A 26,077-nucleotide genomic window follows, 5' to 3' on the forward strand; every position below is an offset into this window, starting at 1 on the left:
AAAACAAAGGAAATACTATTAAGTTTTATTTCAAGCCCCCGAGCAAGCAAAAATATCTTGTAAATAGTTTTGTACTTTACCTAAAGCTACTCATTTTTTTTAGGGTTGTGTCTGGGAAAGTCTAGAGTATTCAGACTGTAATAAATCTTGCTGTGCCTTTTTAGGCAATTTATCAGAGGAAATCAGCTGGTTTGCCGTCCACATCATATTTAATTACTTAGTTCGCTTGCAAGTTTTTCTGTGTATTTTTCCCATGGAGCTGTCTGAGGTGTAGCTTTCAGCCTATAATTCTCCCATTCAGTACATGCATAAACATGTTGGAGACGAGTGGAGACACTGGCACATCAGGTTTAGTGGGTTGCTGGGAAGTTGCACTGGCATGGACAATGTGAACGTCTCTCTGCACTGTCTCTCGCATGTACTTCTGTCATGGTGAGCAAATAAAAGGTAAAACGATAAATGGGACTATATCTTCGTATCACAAGTTCTAAATCAGTTGATGGCCCTTTCTGTTGTCAAAGAGATGGGAATTTGTACATATCTATGGTTCAGCAGTGGTATGTAATTCATAACAATTTTTGGACTTGGCTATGGTCATTTTCTAAATTAATTGATTATCCACAATAACCAAATAGTCACTAAAACTAGCAGGGATTGTTCTGTACTCACATTGGGTCAGCGAGCAGCATGGATTAGCTTGTTCTTCTTTGCCGCAGACCTGTTGTCTTTCATCAGCCAGACACACTCCTCCACTCTATGACTTATGTTTCAAAATGTGTTTTTGTTTTTTTTGTTTTTTTCCATTTAATCAGGGGAATAATGTGGGCAATAATCAGGCCAAGAACACGTTTTGAAATGATAGAATATGTAATCCCGTGGAGCTGTGTGCCTGGCTGTTATGTTTTTAATGTTTTTTTAGGTCTATGGCACAGATCCTTAACGTAATCCAGCCGGCTGGCCGACAACTAACCAAATGTGAGGAGAGATGATTTTGTGTTGGCTCCAATGTCTGTATGGTGATTGTGAACAAGTAATGGCCAAAGCTCTTTTCAATTTCAGCTGCTGGAGTTTAATGTGAAGACACAGTAGAGGCAGGCAGCACTCCACACCCACCTGATGGACAGGGTTGAAGTGTGTGTGTGTGTGTGTGTGTGTAACATTAAATGGGTGTGTATCCATTGTGGTGACATAAGGCAATTGAATTAGCCAAAACCACCTCAACACTCAGTTCCCCAGTGTGCCAGCATATAAGCAGCATTGCTGCAAAACTGGTATAAACAGCCCAAATTGATAGCGACATTTCATGTTTATTTAGTTTTCCATTTTCTTCTCAGTAAAACGTGTCTTTAGCCTTTTTCAGATATGGGATACGCTGCCTCCACAGTCTGTTAAAACGTTTGCTGACTGTCATTCAGACACTACTCACTTCTGCATTAAAGTTCCTCTTCACTTCATTCAGACATACCCACAACTGTGAGAAAGGGCCACAGTATGCATATAACATTTGCCATATGCACAAGATTATTTTGGTTTCAGTGGTTTTAGTTGTGGATAAAAGTTAATCAATGACCGGTGTGGTGTGAAAAAACTTTTACAGATCACAAAGATTCAATATGTCAACACTGAGCTTCACACACATTAACAATGGCCTCTTTGGTTCAGCCTGGTAAAGCATCTTACAATTTTCTGAAAGGCAAAGCAGTGATTGAATATTTTAAACTATTTGTGCATGAAGTGGCCTGAAGCACTAGACATCTGCGATATAATCTTGTCTAGTTGTTTTAGGACCATTATGTGTAATTGACTAAAAAAGATAATAACACACGGAGGATCTGAGTTCCGGATTAAGTGCAATAAATAATGTGACATTTCCTGCAACTGTGAATGTCTGAGTTTTGACAAACCATTCAAACGGAACTGTTAAACGTGACCTTTAATTCCATTCCTGTTCTCTTTATTCATGGTTTTGTAACCCCAACCTCCAAAGATGTATGGACAGGCATTACCAAGCTGACTATTCCATACTCCAACGCTGTATTACTCTGTGCTGTGCTACTAAGGTAATGTCTTGAATTTGCCAGACGCACCCCTGTTTTTTTTTCCACCCCACCCTTCTTTCCCGTCTCTGTCTCTCTCCATGTTTTGGTCCCTTTCTGTCTGCTGTGCAGCAGCAGTAGCGCTCCTGTGTCGATTAGCTGCAGCTGCACTCAGCTTTACTGCTGAGCCACTGACTGAACATTAAACAGGGCTTGACCTTAAGCCTTTTCAGCCTCTTGCCTTGTGGGCAGATTAGTGAATTTGTCCTCAGACATGAGCTTTTGTATGAAAAGTTAAAAAGAACTTGAAGATGGAGCCTACACTGTGACGTTATTCCACTGGATGGATCTATGTTATTAATGATTCATGTCAGCATGGTGAAGTATTTAATGTATTTAATTTAAGGGTGGAATAGCATCAAATGAAAAATAAAACGACCCTATGTCTAATTCACCTTAATTAAGAGATTGTTGACACTTTGAGAACAAACACACTATGGCATCTCTACAATGAATTAAGATTTCAACCAATTTAAATGGTTACAAAAATAGAAAGTCCATATGTTGCACAGCAGAGCATATATGTTAATGCTGATGTTGTGGTGGTGCGACACAAATAAATCAATGTTTGATCCCAACTTTTCCTATAATTTGTAGTAGTTGTTTCCTCCTTTTTGTTTTGTAAGTAGGTTTTTACCTACTTCTTGACCATGTATCTTATGTCTGGTGATGGAAGAACATCTGTTCTAGCTGAGTGTGCGTTAATATTTTAGGTTTTGCATCTCCTATATGCCATTTTAATGTAAAACGCTGTAAATCTTAAGGCGATTAGCCGAAACATTATCTGTGAAGACAAATCAGGAGAGACAGGAAGCAGGAAACTTGGAGGAGGATGTTCTGTATCTGAGGTCAGATGAACTGTGTTAGATGAATGTTTCTGATGTCTCTGAAACTTCCAGAAATCCTATCTTCAGTATCTACACAGCAATCTGCCTCGGTGGTTATTTCTGTATCTGTGTGTGTGTGTGTGTGTGTAGCTGAAAGGTGAACAACACGCAGACAGTGCATTGTGGACTCACTCCGGATTGTTTCTGGGCTCATTCACTCCTTGGTATTTGTGTCTAATATGTTTCTCGTTAGTAGAACGTCATGCGAGGACAAGTCCTTTGCTATCTTCCTGAACCTGACTGATACATTCATAAAAAGTCAATATTGTTTGATAACTTGTCTGCAAGTGTATCAGTCAGGTTTAGGAAGATTTTATATACAAAAAATATCCAGTCAGAACCTGCAGAAAATATTTATTTGCAGGTTTTCTTTTTTTTATTATTGTTTTATTGTACATATATTGTCACATCAAGGAGGATTTGCTAATAATTAGTAACCTCATCAAATGGTTATTAATCAGTATTGGCCTCATGAGAAATCTCATGTTCCTCGGGCTCTTCTCTCCTGTCTGGTTTTAATGAGGCTTCAGCGAGTCTGGACTTCCTCATGCTCCTGCCCCCTGACCCATATCTGCACCGCTGACTCTGCAGCTGGTTCTAAATTATGATCTAAGCTCTCATTAGTTTCCAGAAATAGCACGGGTCCATTTTCCAGACTTGCATCAACCCTGTTGTTCCCCATAAATATATCCACCAAACCTGCATTCTCTGAGTGCGTGCACATGTTTATACATGCGTGGATATGTCTCCTTATGCCTTAAATGGGAATGCGTGTTTGTTTCCACCTAGCATTACTGGAGGTAGTTCTCTTCTATACCAAAGTGCCTTCTGCCTTAATTTTTCTTTCTGTTTCACCAGAAGACCTGTCTGTTCATAAAGTAGGTTTTTACGTACGTAGTTTGAATTGTTATCCTAGTTGAACCATGTTGAAACACAGGAAATGAGCTGATAGTCACATTCAAGTTGAAGTATTGTGCAGCTTTACTAGTATAGTATATGGTTTTTGAATTGTATTTTGAAATGCAGTGGGTATTTACTTTCTTAATCAAAAGCTGGTGTATCATCAGAAACACCAGTCAAGCCTTGTTACTGTTTCCAGCAAGAAACAGCTGGAATCTTCCATCCCTGCAAGAGGGAGCCAGTAAAGTATGTTTGATTCAGTGGCTGTGGTTGACGTTAGTGTTTTCTCATTACTTCAACTTGCAGCAATTAGCAAGTGTGTGGTGTTGTTTTTTTTTTTTTTGGCTTACAGCCACCCAAGGAATCAAAGGGTTAGGGTACTAACTCACTCACTGTATTTATGCTAACATTTATGTGTGTTCAGCAAAGTCTATATAGAAATAACAAGTTTAAAGTTGAATTCATCCCGCTCTGTTTGTTCGAAGAAAAAAAAAAAGTGAAACATGCAATTACTGTTAAGTATAATGCATCCAAATGACTTTTTCTTTCATAAATTTATTGTGGGTTATATTACATATTCGAGGAAAGCTAAGCTATGACGTACATTTATTTGCTACACTTGTTCAGTTATGCAGGTCAAGAGGGTGAAACTCAGTCCATTCAACCAGCCTACGTGGCTTTATGGAAACGGATAAGTGTGAAACTACTCATATAGATTCTACTACATAACGTTGATTTTCCTTTCGTTTCTGTTCTTGCTTACTAAGATATGACAGCAAACAAGTAAAAGCAACTTTTTGGTAGTTCCTTACAGGGAACCAATTGGTTTCACAAAGCAAAGACACTTTTTAATTAGAAACAACCATTTCCATGCTCTGAATGTTATTTAATGAAACAACATTTTGGTAATACCTATCAATGGTTAGTTAATGCGGAATCCTAATGTGTCCAGCTTAGCAAATCTGTGTGAGCAACATCTGGCCAGCCAACACTCAGACCTGAGACCTTTTTTTTTTGCACAGCAGATTGGATGTGATTCTAGGGCTTTGACTCTCAAACACCGTTATTACAGACGATAATAATGCAGTTTGGCTTGGGACAATATGAACTATCCTTTATAATTCAGAAACATCTACAGGTTCACCTTATTTATGAAATGTATAAATAAAAGCTCTCTTACAGTAAAAATTGTGTCTAACTGACAACAATGCACCACGCAATTATGTGAAAAGTGTTTGAGTTTAATTTTGTGGGATCAGCAGCTGTTTTCAAGGCGCCTTGTGAAGTCTTGTAGGCTTATGGCCAACTTGGCCTCATGGATAGTTCTTCAGCATTAAGAGCCCCGAGAGGCTTGAGCTTCAGCCCCAGGATGTAGATCCTCAAAGCTAAACGGCTGACTGTACTGTAATTGTTTCAGCGGGATGGGTAAAAACAAATCACAGCTGCTTGCACGATGTTACGTGCACGCTGTGCTTTCCACAGTATCTTGAACTACAGCAATAAAGAAAAATAAATAAAGGAGAGCTCCTGAATTTCCTTCCTGTAGAGGAGGTTTCAGGGAGTGGAACCCCTTACTGTTAACATTGATACTGGCATGTGTAAGGTTTATAAATCTGTGGATACCCTGGCTTCAAATTTTCACTTCAGTTCCTTGACTGAGATGATGAGGCTTAGGGGTATCTCCATGGTAGAGAGCATGGCTTTGGGTTCACATGTTGCTGTCATGGTCCAGTGTCAGTGGTTTATTCAAAAATGCTATAAAAACCCAGTGTACATTACCTGATCAGCACCAAATGGCAGACGACGACACGGGACACGCAAACGCACCTTTTCACACATGCTCACCGGAAAACACGATGGCAACTCTGCATGGTAGCAACAAGAAGGGCTCCTTTGTTGTGTTTGACTAAATAACTTAAAAAACCAAAAGCAGCAGGTGCAGTATTTATCTCAGAGGATAATAGAGACCAAAAAGAAGTAAGATTGGCAAAAAGTCTTTCTGTTTTTTCAGAATTGAGTAAAGAGCAGAACAAAACAGCTACTATAAACTCTACTATGCAGGAAAGGAGGCTAAGATGGACAAATCACCATTACTGCAGTTGCACCTCACTTGCAAACCTATGCTCTATTGCTGTTGTGCGTGTGGGCTTTGCTTTAAAGCTTTGCCTTTGCCAATGAAACATCCTGTCAAACCTGCTCATGAAACATTACCGCGTTTTCCTATTTACGAGAAATGTGTCAAAACTATCAAGCTCAATATTCCAGCATGATCTGAGAAAAGGGGGAGACACAAATTGCTATTTTAGACAACGTTGTGTCAACTGTCAACAAATGAAAAGCCTGTTCAGCAAACATCAGTTCTATCGGCAACCGAGTTATGAAACCAAGGTTACAGAGAGTCGCTTTGTCTTCTATGTCTGGTCATGGGCTTTTGTCTTCTTACTGACAGCCATGTCAGTGGATGTTGAGGTATCCTGTTACTCGCAGACTGAGGAGAATCTAGGGTAAACACTGTTTTCATGGCTGGTAATAACTGTTGTCTGTCAAGCCTGGGATGTTAACCACATAAAAATCATATGTAAGAGCTGCTGATACCTGTAATTGGATATGTTCTTTTTGGTGGGTGTGTGTGGGTGTGTGTGTGTGTGTGTGTGTGTGTGTGTGTTGGAAGAGAGCTCTGTGGGCTGGTTATTTTTAAATGTGGAACTATTCTACCACTAGTAACACAGAAACCCAGCCTACTGAAAGGCAAAGGTTATTACTGCCCAGGCTCATACAGAGCAGATACTTGCTGTTTATTTATTTGGCCTACACATTTTAACAGCACACGGTTTTACCCACATGCACAAATATTGGGCAGTAACATTTGATTTAACAGCATTGTAACACGTAAAAACTGGGTAACGTACACATCACAGAAATCCTGAAGGAACTGGTTTCAGTGAGCATATTAAATTGTGTGTGTGTGTGTGTGTGGTACAGTGTTGTTTCACCACAGTACTGTCACCATTTTTTTTTAACAGTCAAAACTGTTAAATGGGCCTTTTTACTTTCATACGGAGAGTTAGTTGAAATGATCAATATGTTCCCGTCTTCTCATTTGTTATTCAAATCCAGGCGGTGATAAGCCTAGCTAACAAAAAGGTCTACAAGCAGGAGGAAACTGCTAGCAGGAATGGCACAGGGACTTAAAGCAGTTTTTTGTGGAACTACAACTGTCACATCCATCAACATACCAGCGGATGTGACTCTAATCACAGCATTTAATGGGGCATGGCTAGTTATCCGCTCACAGTTATGGTTCAGTAGGTGCCTTACTACCTTCCAGCTGTGTGGGGGGAAAGTGCCACCAGGGGACAATTTCTCTAAGGACCAGTAATAAAATAAAAGACATGCAGTATATCCCAAAATATTGAACTTTTCTCTTATAGTATAAAGAGTTGTCTGTCCAATTAAAAATGGCCTTGGACGGATTGTTTTAGCCCAGAACAGGGCAACAATCTGTTTCTCACAGAAAAATAGTTCACTTCTGTTTTGCAGGTGCTGGCATCTGCCTCAGTCGAATTAAATCATCAGGAATACATATATTTTAAAGACTCACAACTTCTCTAATGTGCCTCACTTTCTATAACTCAAGGTCTTGCAATCCCCAAGCTATACGTGGCTTTAATGTTTATGTGCTTCTTGAAACACTCGAGGGTATCTCATGGATGACTTTTATTACTGCTGCCCCTCCCATAGAATTTGCTTCTTTTTCTTCCTCTTCTTCAAAGCTTTGAAAGCTCTGCAGAGACTGTGCTCTGACTCTCTTATCTTAGCACAGCAGAATCTATTTCAGCCCCTGAAGGAGGATTAATAACAATTTTTTTTAAATGGGGGGGAAAAAATGTCTGAAATTTTATTTTGTCATGTCGGTGCATGTATAGTCGAGGGGAAGAGGCTTAATGCTGTATCAGCACTTTGAAGTGACGACCACTTCTGTAAACCAGGAGAGTCAGACCTCAATCAGACAGTTCACAGTGCTTAGTTAGAGGGTTTTTCTGCCGGTTGTTTTTGCGGTTTTCTTTCTGTCATGAAATTATCACTTCTCTTTCCATCACTCTCTTGCCAGATTTTGTCTGCTGTGCAGAGCTTTGATGTGTGGATGGGACTGAAATGATAGTTGACCACAAATGGACAGAAATGTCTCTAACAGATCCACGTTCTGTTGTTACAAATAAGTGTCTTTATGCTTGTGTGCCTATATATGAATATATTTAAAGCTCTCCTCAAAAAAGAAACAAGTTCAAACAAAGCAGCTTTCATTTTACAAGCGTTCGACCTTGAACTAAGCCCGAGAGCTCCGTCTCTTTGTGCTTCTCAGTCAACCACAAAAGAAGACATACACTCCAGTCGGAGCCATTGACCAAACAGTAATCTTATCCCGCAACCTACAGTGTAATTAAGTGGAGCGGCTTTTGGTTGGTATTGTTGAACTGTCAGAGCTTTCTTTTAAAGTCATGCAGTCACATTCTGTCTTTCTTCCCAGGGACAGGAAGGAGCTACTTGCTATCAAAATATGCTACACACACACACACACTTATCTGTGCCAGATGCTGCAGACTGTGTGTTCCGTTTTAATGGGGCTTGTTGAGCTCCACAGCCGAATCAAACTTTCTCTGTTGTGTTGGCGTCTTTAATCTCTCTCTGTGATCCAGACATGGTCAAAGACGAAGTCTGATGATGTACAAACTGTGAAATTGTGCAATAGTTCTTTAGGTCGCACGTGGAGAGCATGGTACATCCAAAATATCATCAATTTAAGTTGTCATTAATGAAATGTTACAGAGGGAAATATTACTTTTACGTTTAAGCACGACTGCTGTTAAACTGCTGGGTTTGATTTTCAGTAATTTACCTTTGTGCTGATTTCTGTACCAACATTATTTTAATATTTATAAACAGGATGTAGCACAACCGGCAGGAACTTGACATAAGGCTCGTACTTTTCAATCCTCCATCGAGGCAGGCTTGCTACGTCTCTAATTGCTTTTCTCTCAAATGTCTAAATTCTTCAAGTGATGCAGGCAAACCAAGGTGCACCACAAATATTTCAAATATGCTATAAAGCTTTAAAAAGATTCACCCTGCAACTGGGAGTGTAGGAGGTTAGAGAGCACCTTTTATTTTCATGTACACACAACAGGCACCACAACTTTTAGGAAACGAGCAACTCTTCGACTGCCACTGCAGGAAGTGATTGTTTCTCTAAGAGTTTGTAAGACTTGGAGCACATTATATTAGGCACTGCGTTTTTCAGTTTAGTAAAACATCCTCTTCAGCTTCTATACAAGAGGATTTCTCCAGATGAGAGATGGAATATTGGCTCAATGGAAAACTGATTGTATCCCATTTGGTTTATTTCAAACAAAGAGTATTAGGATTTCTATAATTACTTTGACATGTGTTTAATAAGTCAAATAGTGACAACATTTAAGTTTTGTCTGCAACTCTACTTTGTGCACTCAATCTCTGCTGACAGGAAATAGTTGAACTTGCACAACAGGCTGTTGCTTCCAGACGTCACATGTAATTTGTGAGCATTCAGAGTTCTCTTTTATAAAAAGGGCAGTTTTAGTTGAGCTCCTGTTTGGTTTGGAGCCCGAACTCTTATTGTCTGGCACATCTGCTTCATATGGTTCAACAAATATGCTTCTAAAAATAACCTAGAAGCTCATTTCCTCTTTGTGATATCTCCAAATATTTACTCAAGCTGAGTTAATGCGATGTTGAAATCCAGTATGTCCCCAGGCAGAAAATATGTAAATGCATTTGACGGCGAGACACTGGTTTAATGTCAAATATATTCTGTGTCCCATAACACACTGTATTTAAGCTTCAGTCTTTTTTTTTTTTTTTTTTTTTTTTTTTTTGCAGGCTGATTATTCTGTAGCTGCGGGATAAAATTGTTTCCACCCCCTGTACAGTACATGCATGTCATAGTCATTGATATATTTCGAACAGCTGAAAGTTGTAGCAATGGAGGCACGAGAATACTTCTGTATTTTTCTTTTTTTCATAGTGTTGAGCAAAAGAAATACAAGATGTGATTTAGATCTGTGATCTGTAATCTGCTTAGAAAAGGAAACAAGCATTATGGGACTGCTCTCTGTGTTATCAGCTTTGATTTCTTAATTCTCTTGGACACTTGTCATTCTGTCTTTTACTAGACAGAAATCTCAGCAGCATTATTCAGGAAAAAGGAGAAAACACGTCTGTTAAAGTTGCCTTGTCTTGGCTGTACAGTGTGTCCAGGCTGAAAGAACATCTAGAGTAACGTCATGGAAAAGTTGCAAGCAAAAGTGGAAGGTCACAGCACTGAAGGATCTAAACACATTCCACATCTCCTCCTCTGTCACAGCTGCATTTATCTCAAGCAGTGTTTAACCTCACTGTTAAGCAGCAACTCAAAATGGCCCCAGGAGTTCAGCCAAGCAGCTCCGTAACACAAAGCAAAGGTGGGAATAAAGGGCCTGTGCACTGGCTCCAAACATCTGTTCTGAGACACGGCGATGGTTATCGGATGTGGGCGCTTGTGGTGTTGAGTGCAGATATTCTCCTCTGTCTCAATGCCAGTAGTCAGATAAAGATGCAGCACTTGAGCATTATTAAACAGCAGGTGCAGGGACATGGTCATGCAGATTAGAGGATGCAGGTTTGCAGCTGTCACCGATGAATGGACTAGTAGCAAGAATGGTCAGTCTTTGCTTTTGGTTTTTGTTTGTTTGTTGTTTGGGTCTACTAATGCATATCTAACTCCTGCCTGTAGATTGTGTTGGGCAGGTGGTGCATAGTGGATGGATGGTTATATGGATTGATAAATGAATAGGAAAATGGCCCCCATCTTGCATCTGTAAAGCAAAACAATGAAGTTTTGTAGCTCAAATATGCTAAAATGCTGCATAGAACTAGTGGGAACTGAGTCAGCTGGTTCTTCACTACATGTCGCTTCTCTCTCGTATTTCTCAATCATGTAACCAATTGCTCATGCAGAATATTTATTAATGGCTTTTAAATGTTGCAGACAACAGCAGATACCGCCGGACAATCTCACCGAGACAAACATAATCAGCAAAGCAGAATGATTATACTGTACACGGCTGATCTGGTAGCGAGTGTCTGAGCAGCAGTGCTCTCCCCCTGAGGACACATTCCCAGGGTTGGTATTGTGACTCAGGCACATGCCCCAGACTAAGCTTTGGGAGTGGTGTTTATCAGTTTTTCCGCACAGTTCTGCAGCATGCACTGAAGTGAGATGATGATTTAAGCAGAAGGGGAAGGAATTTATTGCATGTCTGATGTGCCAGACGGTATGTTGCAAAACTTCTCACCACTTGGTTGATAAGTAGACTGTGTCCTGTTCACTTGGAGAAGTCGGCGTGACCTCTTTGAGGGCTTTGGGTCTAATCTTATCCTCTGTGTTTCCTTCTCTATGGTCTCTAAGATCAAGTGGCAGCAAAATCTGTCATGACTGCATGTGGGACAGAAGGAACAGCCACTCCCAGACAACAATGATTTAATTTGTTAGTGACCCAATTTCTGCTCGGTCTGCACTGCTCTGCTGGATCATAATTCTGTCCTCACTGCGTTTCCATCAGAGCTGCTCGGAGTGTTTGGGACATTTTGGACAACAGTTTAGTGATGACTCATTCAAAATCATTTTAAAGTAGCGGACGATGGAGGAAAATCGATTGAATAATTGACGGTGTCCTAAAATACACTGAGGTATGTTCACACAGCCCAGTGTAGCTGTCAAAACGGTTCGGAGAGGTTGCAACACCGCAGATCAAGGGACCAGGATCAGCCTTACGTTTATGGTCTTAAGCTTAACCGCTGTCCCATTTATGCTTTACATGTTACAATTGTGATGTTTTTCTCTCTTACTTCACATATTTCCTCTGAATTCCTGGGTTTGACCTGCTTTTGCAGCCTGTTCATCCCTTATCGGTCTATGATAGCAGCTTAGTGAATGCAGTCTTTGTGGAGGGTCTTGGAACAAGTAGTGTGAAATGCGACTGTCAACTAATGCTGATTACAGCTGCTGTCCTCGTCTGTGAGGAGGGTCACACAGACGGCCGAGACAAATCAGGGTTACAACAAAGTCCAGCAGGACACAGCTTGCTCCCTGAAGGCTTGAATCCACTTAGATTTATTTGCAGATACCAGCTAAATGACCGTGGAAGGGGGCAGTTTGCTTAGTGCTGGTAGTAGAAGTGGATCAGGTCACTGCTGCGAAGCTCCAGATGTTCCAGTTGTTCAGGGTTTCAGAGGAACATCAGTTTGATGTCCTAGGAAGAGAATCTGTGAGCTTGACATCCCTTCATGAAGAATTGACTTTTGTGTCCATTTTATATGACATAAACTGAGTGTGATTTTTACGAGACTGTACAAGTACTTTTTTTCCAGTATTCACCTGCATATTTGTGTAAATGTATTTTTTGCGATGATTTCATCTTTGCTCTCCTCTTGCCAGGTCACGGAGAATGTCACTGTGGAGAATGTAAATGCCACTCCGGTTACATTGGCGACAACTGTAACTGCTCCACAGAGACCTCATCCTGCATCTCAGATGACGGGCAGTTGTGCAGCCGACGAGGCAACTGTGTGTGCGGTCGCTGTCAGTGCACGGAGCCGGGGGCCTTCGGGGATACCTGCGAAAAGTGCCCCACCTGCCCTGATGCCTGTGGCACTAAAAGGTCAGTTCTGCTGTAGGAGCATGTCAGACTTTATTAACCACGCCGCATAATGAGTGCCTCAAGTTGTTAAACAACTAATTGAGGCATTTGTGCCTTTAGTTTTGTAATGTTTATAATATTTGGCGGAGGGCAGCTTCGTTGTATACGAAGGAATGTGGAAATTAAAAACAATGTCTGCAATTTGGCCTCGGGAATCTGCGTTGGTGATGAGTCAGGCAGGAAACCAGGGAAAAGGTCAGACCAGCAAACGCGTCAAGTCCGGAACTTGAGTCTAAACACTCACCTAACTGTCTCTCTTATCGACTCATTTAGGCTTTGATGACAATGTTGTCTAACAATTGTTCAGATAACCCACATGCCATCTGCATTTGAATTTGCATCACTCAGTGAGGCAGCACCGGCTCCTTATTGCTTATTGAATGTCTATTAATAAGACTGTGAGGGGGAGGAACTGCTCTGTCCTCTCAATGGGCCTCTTTACAGAACACGTGGCTCTGCTTTTCCAACGTCAGACCACTGAACAAAGTCAAGTTTAGAGAAGATCCACACTGCTTTGTCAGCTGTGTTTCCTATGATTGTAGATGTTTGATGCTCCAAGTCGACCTGAAGCTGATCCGCAGACAGATTTCCTGCACTATTATTATTAGAACATTGAAGTGAATGTGTTGACAAAATGCAGAAAACTGGCTCCAAATGTAATGCTGCCCATCTGACAGGTGTTTTTGGCCATGTGATGTACAGTTAGCCTTCATTAAAAGGAGTAAAATTCAATGTGTGACAGAACGCAGAGCAGCTTTTTGTTTGTTTTTTGACATTTATCATATGCAGGGAGAGCGCGGAGGAGTTGTTTATCTCTGGTGGCTAAAAGTCGCCCTTAATTTCCAGCCTAAACAAAATAATAAAGTTAAAATACGGTTTTAAGTGGCTCAGTCTGCTCAGTCTGTAAAATGTTGCTCAAACTCGAAACAGCTGTGCCGTCATTGCTTACTGATGACCACACTGAAAAATCAGGGACGGGATTAATTGGCTGCAGCTCATTTGTTCCAGTGTTTTTAAGAAGGTTTTTTTTAACAGCTGAATTTACCAGAGCAGAAACGCACATTATTTATGTGATTGAATGTCAGATTGGAAAATCTCATTAAGATAAAAACACGTGGGTGTTAAGTTTTGCCTGGCTTGCTCTGCTCTGCTTCAGGGAGTGTATTGAGTGTCGGCTTTTCAACTCGGGAAGACTTGCAGAAAACCAGACTTGCCAGCGTCTGTGCAAGGATAAAGTCATCACTGTGGAGAACCTCAGTAAGTTAACACAAGCCAATGCTCTGCATACAAACACACACACACACACACACACACTACAACTGTCATGTTTTATTAGAGCTTTCTTGTTTTTGTGGGGCCCTGTCAAAGTGCAGTAGGTCACCCAGTGATATAAATGATATAACTGTATAATGCGATACAGTGCACACATTTGTATTTGTTTTAAAGGTAATTTGTCAGACCTCAGCCGCTGACATACTGTACAAGTGGTTCTGTCTGATTCCATTACTCACAGTTTTGTGGTTTTTGTCCTCTACCAATGGTTTCTGAAATCGTCGGTTTATTGACGCAAATAATCCAATAAGAAAACACTGTAATCATCCTAGAAAAACCTTTAAAATTCATATTTCTCTGTAGCAGTTTGGGGCTTTTCTTTTTCCTCTTTTCTAAAACCTGACAATTCTGCTGATTCTGTGGCAGGTGTCAGTCCTGGGCCTCTCACAGCTCCAAGGACACCTCCACCCCACACTGCCGTACAAAGTCTTGCACAGACCTGTCCTGCCCCCCCCCCTTCAGTGTAGGGACAATACAGCTACTCAACAAACTTGTGTGTGATACAAAGCATTGTTTGCCTCAGAGAGCTGTAGTTTGAGGCCTAACTTAATCCCACTGTGCTTCCTGTGAGTGCATCAGTCTTTGAAGCTCTTCCTCCCTGATCCTGCACAGTGATTTATGGCCTCCATGGCACCTGGATGTTGCTGGGCTTCACGCAAAGATTGACCGTTCAGTTACAGACTGTTATGCGACTATTCCATATTGGCACACTGCAGCCCTGGCCCACATCTGACATGTTTCATAGAATTTCCCACTAGTCCAGCCAGTTGACTGGCCTAAATGGACTCCACATGTACATTCCAGATACTTTGTGCATAAAATGGAGTGGGAGGGGGTGAGTGCATAGAGGGGTGGACCAGGACAGTCTGACCTCACCCTCCCTCCAGAGCGTTTTGGGTGATGAAATAGGGCACCCCAGAATATCAGCGTCTCAATTTGGGAGTGCATTTTTCAAACTCGGCTGTGATTTCACAGCAAAGAAATTCAGGCTACGTGACAAATAATATACCAGTGTTTTTCTCTCAGTATGAGATTCTTCTTTCCCAATCCCTCTTTCTGTTTATGCTGGAACTGAAGCCAAACCTCAATAGATAATATACAGCAGACAATGCTGGAAGTAAAAAATGTAGACTCTTCCCTGTCAGTTTAGAAGAATATTTTTACCTAAGTGAACAGAAGCTGATAAGTTTGAAGGTTTCTGAACAAAAATAATGACCCTGGATGGGAGGAGAACTTAAAGATAACAAATGGATGGATTGTTTTCTAATGTAGAATCAAGGCTCCTTTGTTTCTCCAGTTGTGTCCCTTTTGTGGTCAAAGACTACACACAGTTTTTTGCTGGATCAGTCTCAGATAACTGAGACTCATCTCAGATTACTGAGACTGAACCAGCAAAAAACTGAAAGTGTTGCAAAATTCACATCGGCTTTTCGTTTGTAACCGAAACTCTGTGTTTCCCTGTTGTCCTCTTTCCTCTTTCCCTTCCAGTAACCGACGACCCCGGCGCTGTGCTTTGTCTTTATAAGACGAGCAACGACTGTGTCATGAAGTTCACGTATTCTGAGCATGCCAGCGGACAGTCCATCCTCACAGCACTTAAAGAGCCAGGTCAGTGCTCCAAGCAACAACAAAATAGGGATTTGCTTTTCACACGAAGAAGGTTCTCGGTCAGAAAGGGAAACGCGAATCAGTCAACACTTCACTACCACACTTTTTAAAGGATGATTCAGACTTTGATGATTCTGAATGACCACGTTTTTTTTGTTTTGTTTTGTTTTTGTCCATGCTGCATACTAAAAGTGAGCCTGTTACTTCATACAGTCATAGAGTCTGACTCCTTTCACTGACTAAAACTGGGTCTGCACAAATCGGGAATAAAACGTCTGCAATCCGTCTGGATAGGTGAAAGCATATTAAGTGCAAACCTGTTTAGCTATTCAGACTAAGTATGAAACGCTTAGGTTTGTGCCCATGTATGTAATATATACTGTGGACAGCAGACGCTCTAAGAATCTATTCCATCTATTGGCTGGAGAGGGGTATGTTTAAATAGGTTTGATTATATCACAAGTATTTTGTTTGCTGTTGTTGATGAACGACTCAGTCCTGGTTCTAAGAATCCTATTCTCAGCACAAGTACAGGATACATTTTCTTGCTTTGAGTTGCCCGATTTAAGTAAAGCTTCCACTTTTTTTTGTGCGTCTCATCCCGTCTGTGCTTTCTGCACTGGGAACCAAACCAGCACCCACGAAGCAAAAGGAATTTCCAGTTTATTTCAAGGTGAACTGTCTCACAGTGTTTGTGCTGGTTGTTGTGTCTCTGTGAAGTGTAAATGTGCCCTTTTCCTCTGTCAGAATGTGGTGGCGGGGGGCCGAATCCCCTGATGGTGCTGCTGACAGTGGTTGGCACCATCCTGCTGGTGGGACTTATGCTGGTTGCTGCCTGGAAATTGGCCATCACCATTCACGACAGGCGAGCGTTTGCACGCTTCCAGAGCGCACGCTGCCGTGCCCAATACGAAATGGTAAGGTGATGCCTTTCACCAGTACGTTAGTTTTGGTAGAACTTACTGAAGTTAAGTAATCTGAGATTCCCAGTGAAAGGCTTTGTTTTTACCTCTTACACTCCCAGGCCTCCAATCCTCTGTACAAGCAGCCTGTCTGCACAAACTTTCTGGACGCAGACTTCGAAATGTACCAGAAGTCATACAATGGAGGCTTCCACTGATCCCTCGGCACAGGGCGCGGCAGGACCGATCCCTGGAGGACAGTGCAGAGGCGAACTGAACGCACTCGTGTCTCTGCAGAGAGCTCGACTGATACCACAAGTGAACGGAACTAAGCTGAGGGAGGATTCTGTGGCCTTTCTGTTCTAACAGAGGAGACTTTAACCTGCTTGAGAAAAGTGAAATGGCTTCTTTTTCTGAAACTGTGTTTTTCACAGACAGCAGTGGGAGTCAATGCAGCTGCAACAAATCATGATCTGCTTTCCTTGTTTAGAGAGCAAGAAAAAGAAGTAGAGTTAGCAGTGAGTTTGCAGTTACTCAAGATTTAAAAAAAAATAACTCCAAGCACCTGAAACTGCCATTAGTTCATCGCATAGACAGGGCAAGACATTACTTGTATATTTTTCTAAACATTAGAAAGCTTTTTTTTTGGTTGGTTTGTTTGTATAAACTGTGCACCCAACAGGAACATTTCACTCCACATGATTATTAAAATGCACATATTTCAGCTGGTTCCAGTGACATTTTGGTACGACTAACTTTTACTAAGCAATAGACTTCAGTCTTTCATTGTGCACTAAGCAACTAAAAGTCAAGTCTTGGAAAGATTAAAGGTGTGTGTGCGTGCGTTTCTATGATCCCTTGTCTTAATCTGAGTCGCCGACCGCCTCTTATCCTCTACCCTCTGTGGGCTTGCAGTAATAGAATGAAAAGTCCAAAACCTACAATGAGTCGTCGCCGTGGCGCTTGAACCCGAGCTCATTTGTCTCTACTGAAGTCAAATCTCTAATGGCGCTTTTATTCAGTAGTAAATGGAATTTGTATTTTGTACTACAGTTTGATTTATGTGGGCGTTTTGCTAATTCGTTTTTTGTAATGTTCTGACTTTTTTTTTTCCTCCCAGATTCGTATGTGAATGTATATAATTACATAATCAGCTGAGTTACTGCACTTCAGTCTTTTCATATACCACCTGGAAACTTCCACAAGTCCCCCCCATGGGGTACAAGTACATCTGACTGGGAATTACTGCTCAGATGAGCAGTGGAAGTATATCTGAAGTGATTAATGTGCAAAAAAACAAACAAACAAACAAAAAAAAGGTTGGTTAAAATAATTACTGATCATTTCGTTCAAGACACCAAAGATGATCCCATTCCAGCTTCTTGAAAGCAACGATTTAGTGCTTCATCCTGTTATATATTCTTGTAAATTGAATATGTTGGAAGATGTAATTTTGGGCAAAAGTAAACTAAAGTAGGTGTGTTTTACAAATTTTCTAGACAATGATTAATCAAGAAAGTAATGATTGATGAGTCTTCCGTAGATGTTGTACAGATGAATGAGGGATGTCAGGTCTGGACGCACAGGCAACGCTCGGTAGTAGATCAGGAGATTGTTGGGTTTTAGGCTTTTCATGTAATTTAAAGAATGGCAGTAGGTAAAATATATGGTGCCTCACTATATAAAACTACATATACAGTGATTTGAAAAAGTGTTCACACCCTTGAAATTTTCCACATTTAGTCACGTTACAACCACAAACACATGTATTTTATTTACATTTTATGTGATAAACCAACACAAAGTGGTACATTGTGAAGGGAAATGATGAATGACTTTCAAATGTTTTCACAAATAAATATGTGAAAAGTGTGAAGTGCATTTGTATTCAGCCCCCTTTGATGCCACCAACTAAAAGTCCTCCTGTGTGTCACGTAATCTCAGTACAGCTGTTCTGTGAAGCCCTCAGAGGTTTGTTCCACAACATTAGTGAATGAACAGCATCATGAAATCCAAGGAACACAGCCGACAGGTCAGGGATAAAGTTGTGGACAAGTTTAAAGTAGGATTAGGTTGTTTTTTTTTTTTTGGTTTTTTTAAAATATCCCAAGCTTTGAACATCTCACGGAGCACTGGACAATCTCTCATCTGAAAATGGAAAGAGTGTGGCACAACTGCAAACCTACCACGACAACAGCAGGACAACGACCCTGAACATGCAGCCAGAGCTACGATGTGATGGTTTAGCTCAAAGCGTGTTCATGTGTTAGAATGAGCCAGTCAAAGTCCAGACCTAAGACCAAGTGAGAATCTCTGGCAGGACTTGAAAATTGCTGTTCAGAGACGCTGTCCGTCCAGTCTGACTGAGCTTGAGCTATTTTGCAAAGACGAAGGAGCAAAATTTTACTCTCTGCAAAGCTTGTAGAGACAAACTCTAAAAAGACTCGCAGCTATAATTGTAGCAAAAGGTGATTTTTTTTTTTTTTACAAGTAATTGTCTTTGAGGGGTCTCAGTACAAATGTACGCCACACTTTTCAGATATTGATTTGCAAAATACATTTATGTTGTAATGTGACAAAATGGAAAATTTCAAGGGGTGTGAATATTTTTCCAAGGTACATCAAATACTGTACAGCTGCCTCAGAGGCCTTTCCTATGAGAAAGTAGATCCGCTCCAGTCTTATTGAGTGTGAGTGCAGAGTACGGCACAGACGTGCAGCATGTTAAGTTTGCATAAATTTGGCCATAAGCTGTGACTGGCTGCTATATTCTGTGACTGATGTCCCTGTGATGCTGTGTCCATCCTGCCTGAGAAGCCTCAGAGGGCACATTGGGAGGAAGTTGCTCTGTGGCCTTTTTTTTTTTAGTTTTGTGCCACAGACTTGGACTTTGTGTGTGTGTGTGTGTGTGTGTGTACATACAGTTCTAAATGAACATGTTTTGCACTGTGCCTCGGTTGAAAAACCGTTTTCACACTTCAGTGCAGCATTCTTCCAGTACAGTACTGAACCAGTCACCATGTGTTTCTGTAAGACTGCGCACTGAGTGACGACAATAAATTTGCTTATGTAAAAAGTCAGTGACTCTGTTGTGTTTGGCTCGGTCATCTGTTACACATTAGGAGGAGCTTCATAAATCGGAGCTCTAATTTTAAACATCACACCAACTCAGCAGCATGTGTGTATATCTCCACGCTTCAAAGTATCCGTTTGCACCACTAAGTGCGCTGTCCTGTGCTTGATGTGTGATCACAGAGGCAGGACAGCCGGCTTCGTGTCTGCTGATGCTGTAATTTACACCTCGCCGCTCAGATATGATGATGACGATGGCGAAGGTTTTACAGAAAAGGCCTTTTAGTGATGTGTTTCCTCACATTACTGTAGCAGTATTAGGCTGGAGAGTGTGTGTGTGTTTGTGTGTGTGTGGAGAGTTGGACTATTTTCACACTATCACAGAAAAATGGTTTGCATGTGCCCTTCCCACACTGTGCTGACCTCCGTGCATGAAGCCCCCACGACATCCAATGATTGTTGACTATTTGAATGAGTAGAAAAGTAACAAAATTAACACATTGCTCTCATATTGAGGCCAGACGAACACAGATTGTTTAATTAATGTCATCATGCGGCTACAGCTACCAAAACTACTGAGAACACCGTTTGAGTGCTCTGTATCTAGATTCATTATCTGGTGGTGGGGGCTGATATTAATGCAGCACACTTTTAAAACCCTTAAAATCTGACGTAAAGATAAAGACAAAGTTTCAGCATTTAGAGCCTCATTAAAAGAATCAATACTCTTAATTAGTTGTTGCTGAACTGGCCCAATCACCAGCTCAGGGGCATGATGGGAAATTGATTTAAGACACATTAGTCATGTCTTGGGATTTTTTCCCCTTTATGCCATAAAGCTTGACGTTTGACATTTTCACAGCTTTTTGCTCGAATCCTCTGAAGCGTCCGTTTGTCCCCTGGACATAATTTGTTGATGTCCAAAACTGTCGTTGACCAACTGGTAAAACAGTGACTGCAAAATTCTCTCAATGTTTATTTGAGATGGACTAATCAAAAGCAACAAATTACAAATATTGTCACATTTTGAAATTTATATTTAAGGAAATTTGTGCTCGGCTTTCATATGGAAATATCTTTTAATGCCAGTGGCATTAGAATGGAAAAGTTATGTCTGACTTTTAAATATTTAAATATGTACTTCCTGTATTTGGCTTCTCCGTCGTGTTCAAGATCATTTCCCTCCGAGCAATTTTCTTTTTACGCAGCACTTTTAGCCTCGTTTCTCTTTTCCTGTTCTCCACCGGACACTTGAACTGCTGACAGGAATTGAAAATGGGGCAGCACTCGTCGTTTGCCATTGGTTTGTCATGATACTGTGCTAAGTGGTGGGAAAGAGACACATGCAGCAAAGCGCAGTGGACCAGCGCCGTGAGAAATGACCGGATTCACATTTTTCAAAACCCCTGGGCCACCGATCGCCAGATTCACCTGCATTATGTCCCACTGAAATGTTGCCAGTTAAGGGTAGAGACTCGGAATTTTGAGATCTGGAGTGTTTTACCTGAAAACTGGCTTAAGTCAATTTTCCTTCGCGTGTATTTTCCTAGATAAATGGAGTAAAACCTGTCAACGCAGGATTTACACTGTAATGAACACAGGGTTTCTGCTACTTTTGCAGAAGTAAACTATATAAAAAAACCTGCTTCTAAAAGGCCCCAGTTCACTTCCTGATGGGCAGTGAACAGCAGACAGACGCGGTTGGAGATGGTGCAGCGCTCAGCAGCGAAAGAGCCGGAGATTTCCTTCAAAGGCTGTTAGAGACATTCCACAGCCGATAACCGGGTCTGTCCGAGATTAGCAGGCCGGTTTATGGCACAGCCGTCACTGATGGAGTGTTGCTGCAGTGGGAGCAGGGAAGCTGAGCTTTTCTGGTTTTGTCATGTAGATGTTCGCAGGTCTGCAAGCTCCTGTCTCCACCACATTCAGGCCATATGCATCACAAAGGCTCCGCAGAGTGTGTAAAAGTCAGGAAGGCACAACATTTAGACCCCCTGTCGATGAAGGCTGCTACTGTGAAACACATGTAAATGTTGCAGTATTTTCCTGACCAGTCCCCCCCCCCCCCCCCCCCCCCCCCCCCACACACACACACACACACACACAATCACATCTTTGATGCATTTGCCACATTGTCATTTGCTTCGGCTGCTGTAACACTGCTGCCCCCTGTAGATGGACTTCACTCGTGCTGCTGTGGCTGAATGAGATTTAGTCCCCGCAGTCGCATAAGTGTTGAGAAGAGCAGCTTTCTATAAACACATGTGGATTTAATTGTAGGCTGCTGTTATGATTAACACCAACCGATTATCTGCTGCCATCTAGTGCTTTTCAGCTGACAGTGGACCAGGGTCCTAGATTCTGCATAAAAGGCGACCTGAGGACCACCGATGCGCAGTGTGAGGAAAGAAAGATGCAGAAAGGATTTTTCACTGTCGAAATTACCTCAACGAGCAACGAGGCTCCGGGGGACAGAAACGACCACCGACTCAGCAGGAACAAAATCGATAGAAAATGACTAAAAACCCACAACACGACAAAAACTCAAAGACCTTTAAAAACGAGTGGAAAATGTCTGACAGCCAGTTGTGTCCAGTGGTGGAAGGTAAACAATGACGTCCTCTACTTCATTACAGATGGAACTCCCCCCTCCCCACAATGTATTTCATTCGATTTGTTGAACCAGACTTAGATTTTTAATCTGACTAATTAAAACAAGATGTGACATTTGGTTCAACCTCAATTCAACGTCTCATTTGCGGCAGGAAGCCACAAACAAAAGCTGGAGGAGGGTTTGTTTGTATATGTGTGTGAGTGAAAAAAAAAAACCCTCCACCAGCTCCACTTGCCAGGATGTGAAATCACGGAGGCCATTCAAGTGCACGCTGGAAGAAATAAAGCATAAACAGTCCAACAACAAAGACACTATTATCCTCTTTCTTCAGAGAAGCTGGACAATGATCCAAACTCTGATCCAGACACATGTGCGACATGCATTTCATTTCAAACTTCTAAAAATGTCCAACTACCTCAAACGTATCGGAATAAAACCTAAATCCCATCATACGATTAAAATATGACGTGAGCGTGCATTAAAATATGTTCCAACTATAAAGGAACATATTTTGCTAATGCTCTGCCAAACGTGACCTTTGACAGGTGGTGCTCAGAAACCTTTCAGACCCCCTTCCCCCTTTTTTTCAGTTCTGTTATGTTTCTGTTATGTTGCAGCCTCACACTGCAGTTGTTTAAAGAATAATTTTTTATCTCAAACATCTGCAGTCAGTGCCCCATAATGACAAAGCGAATTTTAGAAATGTCTGTAAATGTATTGAAAAGGAAAAAAACTGAAATATCACATGTACGTCGGTGTGTTGGTGAAGCATTGTTGCCAGCAATTACAAACCCTTGAATCGTTTCGGGTGTGACGCCACAAGCTTCGCACACCTGGATTGGTGGATTGTGTTTCATTGTTCTTTGCTCAGTCAGGTTGGACGGGAACTGGCGGACAGACATTCTCAGGTCTCTCCAGAGATCTTCAATAGGGTTCAAGGCCACTCTAGGACATTCAGAGTTGTCCCTAAGTCCTGTGTTGTCTTGGCTGTGTGTTAAGCTTTCTTGTCTTGTTTGGAGATGAACCTTTAGTCCAGTCTGAGGTCCCAACTGCTGTGGGTGTCATGATCTGACACACTTCCTCCCTGTGGACTTTTATTTTGTAGCCCCCCTTTTTGCCCACTTCCTATTCCTAGTACTGGTCTGTTAGCTTTACCTTCGTTGTCCCTCACACTAGCAATCCTGACCCCTGTATATTGGACTCGTGGTCTGATGTTCTGTGTGCTTCTGTTTATTAGCTTCTTTAGCTTTTCCCCGTGTGTTCTTTTGATTTAGTAGAAGTTTCTCATCCATGTCTTATTTTAGTTGGTCTTTTCCAGTGTGTCCTTTTGGGTTTAGCAGTTTGTTTCACATCCGGGTTTTATTTATGTCTCGTTTTGCTTGTGTTTATTTCGTTAGCTATATTTCACTCCGGTTTTTTGTTTTCTTTAAGTTAATTTCCCTAGTTTTTAGTTGAGTTGATAGTTTTTGTTTAGCTTTTGTTCAGTATTCACTACCTGCCGTTAGCCTTTTTCTTGTAACCTCCCGTTAGGAGCGTTTTCTGTTAATCCTTGAATTTTCACCAATAAACGAGTTTCGTTTAATCAATCCGTCTCACAGTCTCCTCACTTGGCTCCGTGATTAGTGGAACAGGTTTTCATTAAGGTTGCCAGGGTTGAGGGAAAGTGGAAAGGAGTAAAGTAAGGAACTCTGCTCCGTTCAGTTTTCCCTCAACTCCGACCAGACTCCCAGGCCCTGCTGCTAAAAAACACCCCCACAGCATGATGCTGCTGCCACCATGCTTCACTGTGGGGATGATATTGGGTAGGTGATGAGTTTAGAATTAAGTTCAGACTGTCCAATGTTTCTTTCATTAGACCAGAGAATCTTGTTGCTCAAAGTGTGAGAGTCCTTCAGGGCCACAGGCGGAGAAATGGGAGGCACCTGAGCTAAATTTCAAGTCTTTCTGCAAAGGGTCTGAATACATATGTACATGCTATTAAAAGCAGGGAGACTCAAGTAGAAAAATCATTTTGGTCGGAGGACTCACAGGTTGACAGGGGGGGGGGGAGGAGTTTAAAGAGAGCTAAAACAAACTGTTTGTTGCAGGAAAATTAGCAGTTTTTGGAATTTTAAATTGTCCAAAACTATTTGAGCAGAGCTCTACAATCAAAATACAAACCTGAAATGATGCACAACATGGCCTCTGGGGCATCACAGTTCACTCGCAGATGTAACAGAACCTGACGTTTTTTACCTGTTCGGTGCACAAATGCGAGACTTCGGTAAAACACAAGGAGGATTCTAGCGTTTTATGTTCTCACTGTGAAGACAAGACCCAGGAGGCTGAAAAAAAGGCTCTTACCTCCTTCCATTTTCACAACAAACCGCATGCTTTGGCTGTAGTGAACGAGAAATGTGACGGTTTCGTGGCGTCTTTTCAGTCGCGACGTAAAGCGAGGTTCACATTGTAACTGCGAGAGCGTAAATATCAGCTCAGGCGTGGAATCAAAGACGGATGTCTTGATAATGTGAATTAAAGTCAAGCCGCTTTAGCTGTCAGCATTATAAACGATGCTTTTTAAATGTAATCCACTCTACTGAATCTCATTCAATATAAAAACACAAAGGAACTCGCGTAGTACACGTTTGTTTACCAGCTTTTATTAATAAACGTACTTAATGAACTCGGCCCTTCGCGGTCACTCGCTCGACTTCTGTGCACATTTAGCACAGTTTCACACTCATTGCCCCCATGACTAACACGACCTCAGCCATATGAACAATCATAGATGCACTTTCATTATGATGACCAGTTTCTCCTCGTGTGGCTCGGAAATGATGATGACTCCCCTGTCGAAGTTGCAGCTGTGATGTACAGTATGTCACAATTACTGTGCTGCGGATGGGTGAGGTGCTCCGGGTACAGATCTGGAACTAATTCAGGACAAATTTAGCCAGCATGAGAGTGTGTGTGTGTGTGTGTGTGTGTGTGTGTGTGTGTGTGTGTGTGTTGTTCTGGTCCTTCATGTTATCCTTGAATGAGGTGGTTCCGCTCAGCTCTCTGCTCAGAGTTTGGTTAAAGATGGTTGAAGGGGTGAGTAAGTAAAATGAGCTTTCACATGGACGCAGGTAAAACTGGGGAAAGTCCTGTTCTGTAAAACTACTAAATCAGTTAGTTACGACTCAGAAATTCTCACCTCATGTTCTCAGGTGACAAAGCAGGTTGTTGGAAGTGTGTTTCTGTAGGTCTCTACTTGACCTACAGTAGTAACTTCCCGCCACATAAAGGGCTCTTAAAGTTGCAGACAAAGTTGTTCCCGCTTTCTTTGCAAAAAGTTTCTCGGGTCACTGTTATGAAAGTTCCCTTTTTCTACATTGTTTCCCAACTTCAGGAAAAGCCCAGAAACAGCTCATTAAGCTGAGAATGTGTTTTTGCTCCTGTGCCCCAGGCATGAAACTGCCAGAGACACCAAAGATCAACGGCCTTCGTGCATTTCCCTTCAGGCGTCTCCGCTGAGGAACGGGCACATTGAGTCTTTACATCGGGTGCCCTTCCTGACGCAGTCCCCCCATTTTGTCCTGACTTGGGACAGGCACCAAGGTAGCCGTTATGTGCCCACCAGGCACCGACCCAGGAGCCCAGGAGTTCATTTGGGGGCCACTGCTCAGAAATCATGAACAACCGAAAGAGGTGCAGAATGACCGAGATACAAAACATCCAAGAAACTAATGTAAAATGACCACAAACAGCTTCAAATTAACCGAACACACAAAAACTGCAGTTTACAGTTGTAAAGTGTAATGTACTGTATTTAAGCACAAGTTGAATCACAAACTGACATTTAAGTCCATGTGTGAGTTAAATTCCTCACAATAAAACCTTAGTTTAGTGCATCAGTACTCAATCAGAC

The 26,077-nt window shown here is 41.7% G+C and overlaps 1 protein-coding gene across 2 annotated transcripts in view; it reads left to right on the top strand.

Annotated features, from left to right (window-relative positions):
* Positions 1 to 19,579, top strand: part of itgb5 (integrin, beta 5) — a 35,537-nt gene extending 15,958 nt beyond the window's left edge. Inside the window, exons 12-16 of one of the 2 annotated variants that reach the window (XM_067515914.1) lie at positions 12,396 to 12,618; positions 13,814 to 13,914; positions 15,478 to 15,597; positions 16,345 to 16,514; positions 16,622 to 19,579. In XM_067515914.1, the coding sequence (XP_067372015.1) occupies positions 12,396 to 12,618; positions 13,814 to 13,914; positions 15,478 to 15,597; positions 16,345 to 16,514; positions 16,622 to 16,717 (710 nt within the window). In that variant the 3' untranslated portion in view covers positions 16,718 to 19,579. Of the gene's footprint in view, positions 1 to 12,395; positions 12,619 to 13,813; positions 13,915 to 15,477; positions 15,598 to 16,344; positions 16,515 to 16,621 lie in introns of those variants that run through there. The other variant, XR_010915187.1, reaches the window with a different exon arrangement.
* Positions 19,580 to 26,077: the final 6,498 nt, after the last annotated feature.

Source organism: Channa argus, chromosome 9, assembly GCF_033026475.1.
Source record: "Channa argus isolate prfri chromosome 9, Channa argus male v1.0, whole genome shotgun sequence".
NCBI lineage: Eukaryota > Metazoa > Chordata > Actinopteri > Anabantiformes > Channidae > Channa > Channa argus.